At 44.0% G+C, this 14,363-nt stretch overlaps 2 protein-coding genes across 2 annotated transcripts in view; both read right to left on the reverse strand.

Annotated features, from left to right (window-relative positions):
* The window catches only part of LOC115777204 (uncharacterized), a 297,208-nt gene that overhangs the window by 88,166 nt on the left and 194,679 nt on the right, over nt 1-14,363 (reverse strand). The window lies entirely within an intron of this gene.
* The window catches only part of LOC115777237 (uncharacterized), a 37,673-nt gene that overhangs the window by 18,935 nt on the left and 4,375 nt on the right, over nt 1-14,363 (reverse strand). Inside the window, exons 2-6 of the mRNA XM_030725080.1 lie at nt 11,380-11,718; nt 10,522-10,854; nt 10,245-10,346; nt 8,468-8,794; nt 5,693-6,019 (exon numbers count right to left, since the gene is read on the reverse strand). Coding sequence (XP_030580940.1) covers nt 5,693-6,019; nt 8,468-8,794; nt 10,245-10,346; nt 10,522-10,854; nt 11,380-11,718 — 1,428 coding nt within the window. The remainder of the gene's footprint in view (nt 1-5,692; nt 6,020-8,467; nt 8,795-10,244; nt 10,347-10,521; nt 10,855-11,379; nt 11,719-14,363) is intronic.

Genomic DNA, 14,363 nt, shown 5'->3' on the forward strand with positions numbered 1-14,363 from the left:
AAATAAAACGGATCAAAAATTAAAAACCCAAACTCCATCTGGAACTTCATTTCACAACATGTCTCTTCACATTTAGTGGGCCGAGAGTTTGTTCTCCTCTGTAATTATAGTATTCCAAAAATACCCACTAAGCTATCCAGTGTTCACCAACAGGTACTTTTAGCCTGGTCCCTTATTTATAACATCATTTTTCTCCACAGAGATGTTACATCTGGAACAACTCTAACATACTATAGAGAAACAGGTCATTATTTCTTCAGAGGTGGTTTAATTATGGCATTATTCAAGTTAATCAGCTATTTAATAATAAAGGCCTTCTTTATCGCTATGAGGAATTTCTTACTCAGTCCAAGGTTCCTGTCACTCCAGGAGAATATAGTATATATAGTATTTGAATATATAGAGAATATAGTATTGTCTTTGATGCTATCCCATCTGGTCTGCTTATGTTGTTCAGGGATGTTTTTCTTCCATCCAGCCTATGAGCCCTCTTGACCCTAAACAGACGGCTGTTGGTAAGCTTTGTTTCTCAACTCAATTAAAAGCTGTTAATTCCAAAATCCGTTCGTTATTCCAAGAAAATCTGCTTTCATCCCATCTTGTGTATCTTATTGGAACTCCTTTGTGCAGAATGTTAATTGGGAAAAAGTTTGGTCTCTCCCACACAAGCTTTTTCTCACTAATAAAGTCAAAGAAGTTTCTTTTAAATTCATTCACAAAGTTTATCCAACTAAGCACTTTCTTCAGAAATACAAAGCTGATATTGATATTTCCTGCTCTTTTTGAGAGCTCTACCCAGAAACTTCATTTCATCTGTGTTGGAACTGTACATGCTCCAAGAAGTTTTGGAAAGACATTGTTGCTCTGATATCCAACTATATCCAACCAGATTTCCTTCTTTATTTTGAAAATCTTTTGTTTGGTATCACAGATTTCAAGGTGAAAGATTCCTCTCCCACATACCTTATCAATCTAATATTGTTGCTTGCTAAATTTCATATCCATAAAAGTAAAATAATGCACAGGAAACCACTTTTTGACCTCTTCGTAATAGATGTAAAATTGTATCTTGACTCAATCTCGAACTCAATTAACAAAAAGGCTATAAAAACAATAAGTATTTGGAAAGACTGTAACTTATTTTTGTAACTCGCATTTATTTGTGTAATTTTTTTTCTTCTTTTCCGTTTTGACAGTTTTCTATCTTTGTATTTTATGACTATATTCTTCTTTCATTTTATGTCCTTTGTTTATTACTGTACACTGTTTCTTTCATGACTACTGTTACTGTGACGATACATAAAGGTTATTAAAAAAAAAGTGACTCCGGTCTGTCCCGGAGCCCTGCTCAGTGTTTTCCTCTCCTTCCATGAGCTGACAGAGTTCCTCAGGTAGCTCGTCTCACCTGTGTGATCACCACGTTCAGAAGCTGTTTCCTCCAGAAAGACTGAAACTGTGCTGATTTCAACCTTTGCCTCTTATAAAGTTCTGTCTGTGTTACGGTGATTATGACGCGTTGTGTCTTCAGGACTTTGCTGCAGCGTTTCCTGCTGTGTGACGATGCACCGTCAGCTCACCTGTCCAGGTGTCCCTCTGCACCTTCTCCATCCGTCCCACCAATCCGCTCTTTTCCCCGCACATCGCAGGCGAGGATCAGAGAAACACTGAGTACCTCCGATGTCAGCGATCAGGTCCTCGCCTGTTTGGAAAATCCCTGTTTTCCACTTTTGGGGGTCAGGAGCTTAAATGTCTCTGTAAAAAGTGCTGACTGCTGTTTTTATCCGCTGATCATCGATCAATGTGTCATAGGGAACACGTTTTAGTGCGCAGGGCTTGTGGCAGTTGTTGCAGTGCATTGTGGGATTTGTAGTATAAGTGGTGGACTTTGAGTTTGTCTCATGTGCTGTACAAGCTCACCTCCACATCCCGCCCCCACAGGCTCCTGATTGGTCTGAATGTTGTTGATTGGCTCACTAACAGCCAATAAAAACCCACGTAAAGGCTGCCAGTCTGCCACTCTGTGGGGTTAGCTAGTAAACTGTACACGCTGCTCTCAGTGCATAGCAGCAGATTATTTGAAGTGCTCCAACTTTATTAACAGAGACAAAGATGTTGATCAGCTGCTGTTTGCTGCTATAGATATAATCCAGCTGATGGAGAACTTGTGGTGTCTGTACTGCTGTGTTAAACTCTATATATGTGTGTATGGTTTCTTCCTTAAGGCCTGTATAGAGTTTAGAGGGTAACTTGGGATGAAGGTAAAGGTTTGATATCAGCACAAAGGACAGCACAAAGGCCCCTTTGGGCGCTCTTGCTTTCCATATAAGGAGCTTTCCATATGTCCAGCTATAGGTTATGCATCTGGGTTGAAGCTGTTTCTTATAGCCATATATGGCAGAGTTAGGAATGTGGGGGTTTGACCAACACTATATAACCTTTGTGACCTCTTTGTGAACTGAGTTAGGGCGACTGAATTCCCTCTCCCAGGCAGCTATGGAAGAAGCAGCTGTTCTGTTGTTTGCAGTAAACTCTGTATGTGCATCAAGACTCTGTCAGCGAGGTTTTTTCTTCAAGAACACACCCATCAAAGATACAGCAAACTCCATCTGACCCTGTGATGCAGCCATGAATCTGACTGATTTCTCTCCATGCTCAAAGGCTTCAGTTAAAAAGCTCAGACAGAAAGAGAGAGGCTGCTGACAGCACAGAGGCAGCACTGAAGACACTAAAGCAGAGACAAAGATGAGACCATCAGCCTGAACCAGAGGAAGAAAGTGACACAGAGAACTAACGGTCCCTGAGGATGGAGCTGTCAGAGGAAGACAGCAGCAAACTGAAAGTCTCTGTTAGCTGCAGAGCTCTGAACCTTCACACAGCTTTGGAGGATCTCATGGAGAAAGGATGTGGAGATGTTCACAGCTCTGCTAGAAATCATCTTCTAGTTACTGGGACTCAGATATGACTGATCAGAGATGAGGACCAAGAAAGGCTTTTACTCAGATTGGACCTGACTTAGCTTAGCCTGTGTGTTAGCCACATGCTAACAAACACATGTCCAGGAACTAGAAGATGTGACCTTTCAGATGACCTTTGGCACATGAACTTTGGTCCTACAGTTCATCTGCTGAAGCTTTTACATTTGGGTCCAAATCAAAGAAAAACCCAAACAGCCACAAACATCAGACATTCTAACAGGATGACCTCTGACCTTTGACCTGCATCTACAGCACTCACCTTTGACTCTCAGCTCCATCTGTTTCCTCAGCAGGATGTTTCCCTCCCTGCTGTAGACGGTGCAGGTGTAGGTGTCAGTGTCCCAGTCTGTGGGGAGTCTCAGGGTCAGACTGAGGTCTCCAGTTTTCAGCAGGTCTTCATTCATCTTCGTTCGGTCTCTGTAATCCTGGTGCTGTCTGTGAGGCTGGTCAGAGCCGCTCTGATACACGTGGACCTTCCTGTAATCATCCATCCACTCCACTTTAGCATCTTCAGGCAGGTGAAGTGTGGTTGTGAAGGGCAGCTGGACAGACTCCACCCCGTCCTCCACCTCCACCTGGGGGACTGAGAGGACAACAAAGCACAACATGAGCTTGGATGGAGACATTTGTGTTGCCTCTAACAGGCTGAATGTTGCTGCTTCACTGGGAGCTCACTGTTAGATAGAAAGTGGTCAGTGTGAAGAGGAGACGCAGCAGAAAGATGAAGACTGACAGGAAGAAAGCAGTGAACAGACTGTTGGAGCTGCTGTTAGTGGGACAGGACTTTATTGAGTCTGTGAGGAGCAGATTGGACTTGATGAAGCAGAGAAACAGTCTGAGTGTTTGTGTCACACTCACTTCATCACACAGCTCAATGTGAGAACATTTGGAACAATCTGATAGAAGCGTTCCTTTAGTCAAAGCAGCAAGAAAACACTATGAAGACACCTGACTGCACACAAAACTGCAGTACTGCCAAACTGTAGAGAAAGGATCCAAAGTCAAAGTAGTTATTGTGCACAAACATGTTGGCATCAGTGTGATATGGAGCAATATTACTGCTGCACATGTTTCTATTGTGTTGAATGTGCAGTAATGCATCATATTCTATCCAATCAGATGTTTGTAGTGGCTGTCCTGTGAGGAGCAGCAGGTCTAAACAAACTGCTGTTAATGAGCTCACAAACACAGGCCTACAGCTGGATTTGAAACAGTAGATTCAATGTGAAATCCAAACTCACAGCTGGATTCAAAGGCTGAGCTCTGTGTGACATGGTTACCTGTCAGTATCTACAGGGGGGTTCAAATATGAAGGAAACATGAAGTTGGTGGATCAGAAACACAGCTGCTTCAACTTTGGACATTCAGCCAACCAAGTGATTTCTCACAGATGTTAATGTGAAAGTGCTGCTGAGCCTCCACCTGTTCAACTTCCTGTTTGATGAAAGCAGCTGTGGCAGGAGCTGACGTCTCCTCTCCATCATGGAGGCTTTCTTTGCTAACGTGCTGAAGGAGCGATTCAGACCTTCTTCACGCTGCACTCTGACTCCTCTACATCACACATGCTGGCAGGAGGAGGAAGCTGTTACCATGGACACTCTCACAGACTCCTGTACCTGCTGATGCTGCTCTGTTTGCACACAAGACGAGCATTCAGAGGAGCATCCAGCTCTGACCTATCAGGAGAGACACAGTCTACACTCTGAACATCACCTGCTCCAGACCAGGTGATGTGCTCAGCATCAGTTACCATGGGGACCTATCAGGGTTAGCTAGTAAATTGTATAGGCTGCTTTCTCTGCATAGCAACAGATTATTTGAAGTGCTCCAACTTCATTAACAGAGACAAAGATGTTCATCAGCTGCTGTTTGTAACATCTGTAATGAGCACATGAACTGTATTCATCCTCTGAGTGAAATGAGAACTGCTGAAACATGAAACTCACTGATTGATGTGAGTCTCTAAATGAAGCTGCACACTGAGCTGCACAAATCTAACATCTGTGTGGAGCAAACCCAGAGAAGCTGCTGATCAGAGCTCCTGAATCCTGCAGATTCAGAGCACGATGACCTTCAGACACAGAAAGACGTGATGATGAAGTCACAGACAGACGCAGGCTTTCAGAGATGGTTTGAGTTGGAATATTAAGCGAAATCTGTGCAACCTGTTCAAAATGCAGTAAAGCCCTCTGTTCCTGATACTCATGTTTCAGTCAGACACAGATCTGTCACAGTAAACAGCATCTGCCTCATTGAACTGAATCATTCTGGGGAATCAGTGTGATGGCAGTACTAGAAGTAGAAAGATTACTGCAGAAATCACAGTTCTTTGATATTTTTCAGCATCATCAGTGACTGATCATTAATATGAACTCTTTGTACATATTGGAGATGTTTTTGGAGGGGCGAAGACACCTGTGATGTAACAAACTTCCAAGTCTCCCAAAGTCAGCCGTGGAGGTCTGAACACAGCTTTGGAAAACAGGCTGCAGAGATCTCGTGGTTCTAAGTAGTACATGTTTCATAGTTCTACATGAATCACATAGTTATTGTGACTCAGCTATGACTGATTATTAATGTGGTCCTACAGTTGTTCTCTTCAAAGCTTTGACATCAAATTAAATCTATAATAAAATAACATCAGCCATCCTAACACTGTACTGATGGATGTAGAGCCCACTGTCATCATGAGTATGACCTGCTTCTGCAGCACTGACCTCTGACTCTGAGCTTCACTTGTTTCTCCATCAGAGTCCTCTTCCTCCTGCTGTAGACGGTGCAGGTGTAGGTGTCTGTGTCTTCTTCTGTGGGGAGTCTCAGGGTCAGACTGAGGTCTCCAGTTTTCAGCAGGTTTCTTCTCACCATCGTTCGGTCTCTGTAATCCTGGTGCTGTTCTTCAGGTCGGTCAGAGGCGCTCTGATACACGTGGACCTTCCTGTATGAACCATCCTTCCACTCCACTTTAGCATCTTCAGGCAGGTGAACTGTGGCTTTGCAGGGCAGCTGGACAGACTCCACCCCTGAACCCACCTCCACCTGGGAGACTGAGAGAGAGGAGGAAGAGTTTTTCTAAGAGGAGCAGGATGAGGAGGAAGAGCTGTGAGAAACTGTTTTCTTGTTTGTGGGATGATAACCACATAGAGAGGAAACACAGATCCCTCCAATAGTACATTTGTATGATTTAACAGTGTGAAATATGAGCCTCATAGTTATGAAAGAGCTTTTCACCACATGCCCACTGTGGGCCCTGTGGGTCTGCCCACACGTTACCCACACAGGAGAAAGAGCTCCCTCTGACCTCAGCAGGCCTCCATCACCTTTCTGTTTACTGAATAAGATGCTTCAGTGATATAAAGGAGACTGGGAGGTGATGTAATCTATTACTGTTGGTAGTGCATGTATGCTGTAGTTTGTTGACTGCAACATGACCACAGGACGATGTCAGATCCTGGCTCCCCTCATGCATCTACAGTGCCTTGTGAAAGTATTCGGCCCCCTTGAACTTTTCAACCTTTTGCCACATTTCAGGCTTCAAACATAAAGATATAAAATTTTAATTTTTTGTGAAGAATCAACAACAAGTGGGACACAATCGTGAAGTGGAATGAAATTTATTGGATGAGTCAAACTTTTTTAACAAATAAAAAACTGAAAAGTGGGGGGTGCAGTATTATTCAGCCCCCTTGTGTTAATACTTTGTAGCGCCACCTTTTGCTGCAATTACAGCTGCAAGTCTCTTGGGGTATGTCTCTATCAGTTTTGCACATCGAGAGACTGAACTTCTTCATTCTTCCTTGCAAAACAGCTGGAGCTCAGTGAGGTTGGATGGAGAGCGTTTGTGAACAGCAGTCTTCAGCTCTTTCCACAGATTCTCGATTGGATTCAGGTCTGGACTTTGACTTGGCCGTTCCAACACCTGATACGTTTATTTGTGAACCGTTCCATTGTAGATTTGGCTTTATGTTTTGGATCATTGTCTTGTTGGAAGATAAATCTCCGTCCCAGTCTCAGGTCTCTTGCAGACTCCAACAGGTTTTCTTCCAGAATGGTCCTGTATTTGGCCCCATCCATCTTCCCATCAATTTTGACCATCTTCCCTGTCCCTGCTGACGAAAAGCAGGCCCAAACCATGATGCTGCCACCACCATGTTTGACAGTGGGGATGGTGTGTTCAGGGTGATGAGCTGTGTTGCTTTTACGCCAAACATATCGTTTTGCATTGTGGCCAAACAGTTGGATTTTGGTTTCATCTGACCAGAGCACCTTCTTCCACATGTTTGGTGTGTCTCCCAGGTGGCTTGTGGCAAACTTTAAACGAGACTTTTTATGGATATCTTTGAGAAATGGCTTTCTTCTTGCCACTCTTCCATAAAGGCCAGATTTGTGCAGTGTAAGACTGATTGGTGTCCTATGGACAGACCCTCCCACCTCAGCTGTAGATCTCTGCAGTTCATCCAGAGTGATCATGGGCCTCTTGGCTGCATCTCTGATCAGTCTTCTCCTTGTTAGAGATGAAAGTTTAGAGGGACGGCCGGGTCTTGGTAGATTTGCAGTGGTCTGATACTCCTTCCATTTCAATATGATTGCTTGCACAGTGCTCCTTGAGATGTTTAAAGCTTGGGAAATCTTTTTGTATCCAAATCCGGCTTTGAACTTCTCCACAACAGTATCTCAGACCTGCCTGGTGTGTTCCTTGGTCTTCATGATGCTCTCTGCGCTTTGAACAGAACCCTGAGACTATCACAGAGCAGGTGCATTTATACGGAGGACTTGATTACACACAGGTGGATTCTAGTTATCATCATCAGTCATTTGGGACAACATTGGATCATTCAGAGATCCTCACTGAACTTCTGGAGTGAGTTTGCTGCACTGAAAGTAAAGGGGCCCAATAATATTGCACGCCCCACTTTTCAGTTTTTTATTTGTTAAAAAAGTTTGACATATCCAATAAATTTCATTATACTTTCACAAGGCACTGCAAGTGTGACAAACATGAAACCTCAGAAATCAGGATGGGGTAAACACTGTTCCACAGCACTTCATGTTCTCAGCAGTCCAACATTTTAGCCTGCCTGTGTTCTCAGCTCAGTTCTGGTTCCTGGTTTGTCTGCGTGGTTGGATTGGTCACCTGTGTACTCAGCTCACTGTTACATCAGTAAGTACTCTGATTTCTTAGCTCATGGATGGAGTCATGTATCTGTCCTCATTCTGTATCTTATTACCAGAGGAAGGACTAAGTTTCTCTGCAGTTGTGTGTCGTCTCTGTGTGCTGCAGTGTGTTTCTTTTTTCTGGGTGTAGAACCAAGCTGGGTTCTAAAAACCCTGCTTGGTTCCTGTTTTGATGGTTTGGTTTTGCAGGAGGAGTTTTGAACGTTTGAACGTTTAGTTTGAAAACTGCATTTCTAAAGATTTCGAAGGTTTCTTGTCTCAGAAGATTCTTTAAAAGTCTGATGAAGTTTTTAGCTGATGTTTCCACTCAGCTCACTGACCTCCAACAAACAGCTGCAGCCTTTTCTTCATCAGGACTTTGCCCCTCCTGCTGTAGGCAGTGCAGGTGTAGGTGTCTGTGTCTTCTTCTGTGGGGAGTTTCAGGGTCAGACTGAGGTCTCCAGTTTTCAGCAGGTCTTCATTCATCTTCGTTCGGTCTCTGTAAGCCTGGTGCTGTTCTTCAGGCTGGTTAGAGCCATCCTGATACACGTGGACCTTCCTGTTTTTTCTGTCTGTCCACTCCACTGTGATGTCTTCAGGCAGGTGAACTGTGGTTCTAGAGGGCAGCTGGACAGACTCCACCCCCAAATCCACCTCCACCTGTGGGACTGAGAGGACAACAAATCACTGAGCACATTTTCTTTGACTGAAAGACTCAACATCAGAGTAAGATCATGTTTCCCAGCTTTAAAACGTCCATAGAAGATGTGATAGAGAAGCTATTAGGAAGGACACGTCACCCTCCTCTAGTTCTCCAGACCATCATACATAAACTAAAAATGACAGATTGAATCTAATATTATGAAGATGAAGTTTGTGATTTAGTGGAAATGGAAAACAGGGATCCTGTGGAGTGTTTTGTGCTCTTCATCAGGTATTTATGAGCAAAGTTTACGTGACAAATTAAAGTCTTTAATTGTTGTGCTGTGATACAAACAGCTGATCGAGACTCTTCTCTGTGTAGCTATCATATTCTTCAATTTGAAGAGATGAAATGAGCTCATGATGATCAGAGTTTACAGTAAGGAACCACCTAAGCTCACAGTCTGATTAACCACAGCAGCACTGAAGAGCGAGGACGGTCTGCAGCTCTCTGTGAATAATCAGACCTCACATCTGTCTGCTCATATTAACTGATCATTACAAGAAATCATTTTATCCTTATATTACTTCTCCTTGTGCTGGTCATGAAAACCAAACATGTTTTCATACTGTGAGGCTCAATAAAGAGAGAACAGGATCAGGCCTGGACCAAAACACAAGCATAAATAATAATTACTGTTGTTTTATTCAGTGATTTTATATGAATCTATTAATGCATATGAACTGATCTTCAGCCATGTTGAGGGTTTCCCATTTCTCACTGGGTGGTGTTTGCTTCCTCTCTCCTTCAGTTCTGACTGAAGGCTCCTGGGAGAGCCTACACCCAACCTCCACTTCATTTCATACTGCATCTCCCACTGTAACGCCACTGATGCACCACAGGAGTTATGAGATTTATTTTAAACCAAGTTACTGACATCAGGCAGAAATTTGACTTTCCTGCAGAGAAACTGCTGTTGAATTATGAGCCAGCTTCCAAAATGAAACCAGACTGTAACCAACCACAGCCTTGATTCTGTTAAATATCTCAACGAGGTCTTCAAACAGTTGGATCCAGAGTTTCATCAGTTATTAAGTTCTTTATGTAATGATATTTTATCTGCTTTAAATATGCTCCAAACAAGTTTAGACCTTTTTCTAAACTTCCATTTCTAATAAAAAAAAATGGTTTCTGTCCAACTTTTCTCACCTTTATGTGACAAAATGACCTTTTTTTCTAATCTGCTTTTAGAGCTTTACACAGAACAGAAGCTGCCCAGTGACCTTCCTTTAATATTAGGCAGAGGAGAGAGTGCAGTTCTTTTAGACACTGTCAGTACTGATGTGGAAGCACAGCATCACCTTCACCTGCTCAGACCAGCAGACCTCACTGTGCTTGGAGTGGACCGCTCCCAGGTGGGAATGTAAGAAACTGTGTGAACACGGAGGTGAGACACACACAGACACACAACATACCTTTCCTGAGTAATCTCCACAAATATACTCCAAGCCCCACAGCAACAGCAGTAATCAGGACAGCCAGGAGAACCCAGGCCTCAGCAGGAAAAATGTACGGTTCTGCAAGAACATTGTTGGACTCGAGTTACTCAAAGAATCGTTCCAGCCTCAGTTCTGTCCCGTCTCCCCTTTTCCTGCTTCAGCTCACCCCCAACAAGCTGAGGCAGGTGGCAGCCTGAATCAAATAGATTAGACTAATGTGGTAAAACCTAATATAGCTCGCTGTGTTTCTGACCTTTGACCTGCAGCTGAATGTCTGTCAGTCTGGGTTCTTCTCCCCTCACTGTGATGGTGCAGGTGTAGTTGCTGCTGTCAGAGATGTGGGGTTTCCTCAGAGTGAGGCTGAAGTCTCCAGTCTGCAGAGCGTCAGTCTTCATGGATGTTCTCTCTCTGTAACGCTGGTTCTGACCTTCCACTTCTTCCTCTCTCTGACGGTGGACGGTTGGAGGGTTGAGGTCGTAGCGGCTCCACACCGCTGTGGTGGGTCCGAATACAAACGGGATCTGACAGGGCAGCAGCACTGACTCCGCCCCCTCGTACACCTCCACAGTGAAGACCTGGTGGGACACTGAGAGGACACAGAGACACATGAATCAGCTGTGTGAGCTGTAGGTCACATGATGACCTGAGACTGCAGATCAGCTGAAACAGATTCCATCAGTGAGTGTTTGGTTATTAAACAGCTGATTATTCACTTGGTGTTGGATGTGTTCCTGTTGTTGCTGCTACAGGAGAACTGAGAGAACAAGCTGCAGATACACAAACTCTGAGTCACAGCTCATCTCAGAGAGCTCAGCAAAGTGTGCAGAGTAGAACAGAGTAGAATAGAATAGAATAGAATAGAAGTATCTGTTTCTGCTGTGGCTGTAAAGATGATCCAGAGTGTTTCAGGCCTCTCATGTTGGTCACACTGAGTCAGTTTGTTGGCAGCTGGTCACACAGAGCCTGATGCTACTGTAGTGCTGACAGGTGGAGCAAACAGCTCCAACACAGCTGATGGTGTTTCTCTTGTTTCTGTCCCTGCTGTAAGCTGAGCAGCCTGTAAATGCCCTGATCTCTGACCTGTATCTACAGCAGGTTTCAGGTTACTGACCTTTGACCTGCAGTTGTACTTGTGCCAGTGTCCGTGTGTTTCCAAATGCTGTGATGGTGCAGGTGTAGGTGCTGCTGTCAGAGAGGACGGGGTTCCTCAGAGTGAGGCTGAGGTCTCCAGTCTGCAGAGAGTCGGTCTTCATGGATGTTCGGCTGCTGTAACGCTGGTTTTGGTCTCTCAGAGCATCACCTGCATCGTTACGTTGGTGGACAGTTGGAGGATCGAGGTCATCACGAGTCCACACCAGAGTGGGGACCAGAGGTACAGAAGAGATCTGGCAGGGCAGCAGGACAGACTCCACCCCCTCATGGACCTCCAGAGCCAAGGCATGCTGGGAAACTGTGAGGACACAGAGACATGAAGCAGCTGTTTACTGAACCTGAACATCACTCAGAGAGCTTTCAGAGTGAAGCTGTAACAGCTACCTGCTGTCCTCATTCACAGCCTCTGATCTCAGATCTGATTGGACCTGAAACCATGAAGGAGGACAGAATATAAACCCTCCTATGGTCTCATGTTAGTTATCTGCTGCTCTGTGTTCTGGTCAAAGTTAAGCCCACAGTGTGTGACAGAAGCAGTCACTGTGGGTGAACTGGTCCTTTAAACAGACCAGAGACAACACTGTACCTGACAGGAAGTGTAATAACACCAAATTAAAGGCTGTGATACCTGCTGCCATGTTTGGTCTCAGTGTTCATGATGACATCATGTCCTCAGTAATGATGCTGTAATTACTGATGAAGATACTGACTTTGAATCTGTGGCATTGTTGTTTTTGAAAACCATTTTAGTTTTAGGCTACGTTCACTCTGCAGTGACCCAGTTATGATTTTTTTTCCTGGTCGTTCACATTTCCAAATAAATGCGACTTGTATGTGATTTGTGTGTGAACTACAAACGAACCTAAAAGTGTCCCGTATGCGCAGTAGAGGACGCGATAATGTCACACGTAGTGAGCGTGCTCAGTGTTTACTGAAGTCAGTTTGTTTTCCTTCCCACTTCCACGTGACAGGATGCAGAGCAGTGACGTTTGTCGAGGATCAGTGAGGTGCAGGTCGGATTAATGCGACCTGGCTGCACACACACAGGTCGCATTTGAAAAGATCGGATCTGTGTTGTTCAGACTGCCATGAAAAGATCAGATACAGGTCGCATGAGGGCAGAAAGAAACGTATTTGGGTCACTTCAGGCTGCAGGTGGACGTAGCCTTAGTCTCAGTCTTTAGAAACTCCAAAAAGTTTGAGTCAGCTTTAGTGGAAAAAAGGAGAAAGTTTTAGTCTTTACAAATTAATGTGAATAATTAGTGGTAACAGTGGAATCAATTACTCCAAAAATGCAGTAAACAAAAAGATTCTCACTTTGGAAACTGAGGCTTTATTTCTCACAATCTGCTAAAGTACAGTGAACATATATGTGCCCAACATATTAGCAATGGATGGAACACATGATTAACCCGACCTTGTCTGCAGGTTGTTGCATATTATATAAAAACAGAAACTACACAACACCAGGAGATCTTTAACTAGTCAAACATCCTAAACCAAAGCAATAAAAGAAATCTTTTGGACTTTCATCAAAGTATGAAACAAACATGAGAACATAAAATGAATAAAACAAGCCCTGAATACTGTAAATACTTACAATATTGTATTGGGTCTTTAAACCAAATTAAATAAACAACAACAGTGTTTAACAGCATGGTTCAGAGGGGCCTGCCCCTACTGCAGTTTCACAACAAGTACAAACAGAATATCACAGTAACACATCTGCACTGATAATAGTAACAGCTTGCTAACGAGGTGGGCACGCCCCTTCGTGCTACGTCCAGCATCAGCCACGGTCCATCAGTGATTAAAGTAATGGAGGTGGTGGGCGTGGCCAAAAATAGATGGGACGCAGCAGCGTTACTGATAGGTTTTAGCTTTTGACTGACAGATTACAAGAACAACAGGCAGACATGTCAGGATTTTGGATGACTGACGAACATCCTTTAACCTTCTCGTCTAGTTTCATCTCGTCATGTTTTAGTCATCACAGAGCCATGTTTATCTCCTCATCATCTCGTTATCGTCATGAAAAAAAGGGTCGAATGAAATCATTTCGTCATCGTTAACAAAAACAACACTGATCTGTGGGGAAACAGGAAATAAGAAGAATGATTCTGACTTTGATAAATGGATTAAAACCCTCTGACTGCTCTGATGAGGCAGCGTCTGTGTGACACATGATTTACTGTAAAACTGAGACAGCTCAGAGATGCTGACCATCCTGTCTGTGCTCCGGCTAATTTAACCTATGAATAATTAATGAAGTATGTATGCACAGCTCTCTGATGGGAGGTTCCCTCTCTCTTAAGTCTCCTGAGGTTCAGAGTTCAGGCTGTGGAGCTGACTTTGTCTCAGACAGCAGTGACTTCTTCCAGGGAGCTGATGGAGATCCAGTGATGGAGATCCAGTGATGCAGATCCAGTGATGGAGATCCAGTGATGGAGATGCAGTGAAATCCTCTCCTGAGTGTCCTGCATGTCTTTCCTCAGCAGTGCATAAACACTGAGGGATGTTTTTCTCTCTGATCTCAGATCTGCTCCAAAGCAAACTGAAGTGTCTGTCCCAGTGCAGCTGCTGAAGTGTGTTAGTGTGATGAAGGCTACAGTGTGTCATACTAACACAATCCCAGCCCACCCTGGTGTATCCCATCTTCATGAGGTACCATCTGAACCTCTGTTTAATGTTCTGGAGGGTTTAATTTGGACTTTTGATTTTCTGTCCAACTTTAAGAACAGGTTTGTTTCCATCTTCTCTGCCTGAGCTCTGAGTCCTGCATTTGGTCCTTAATCTGCAGAACATGCAAAAACCTGCAGCTCTGAGAGCAGGAACATCTGCAGCTGGTCCTCAGTTCTGATCTCAGGTTCAACCAGGGTAGATGGAGGCAGGTCACCAGGTAGGACGCAGCTGAAGCAAAGGTCTGAAAGGTAAGAGCTGCTC

Source organism: Archocentrus centrarchus, unplaced genomic scaffold (genome assembly GCF_007364275.1).
Source record: "Archocentrus centrarchus isolate MPI-CPG fArcCen1 unplaced genomic scaffold, fArcCen1 scaffold_45_ctg1, whole genome shotgun sequence".
NCBI lineage: Eukaryota > Metazoa > Chordata > Actinopteri > Cichliformes > Cichlidae > Archocentrus > Archocentrus centrarchus.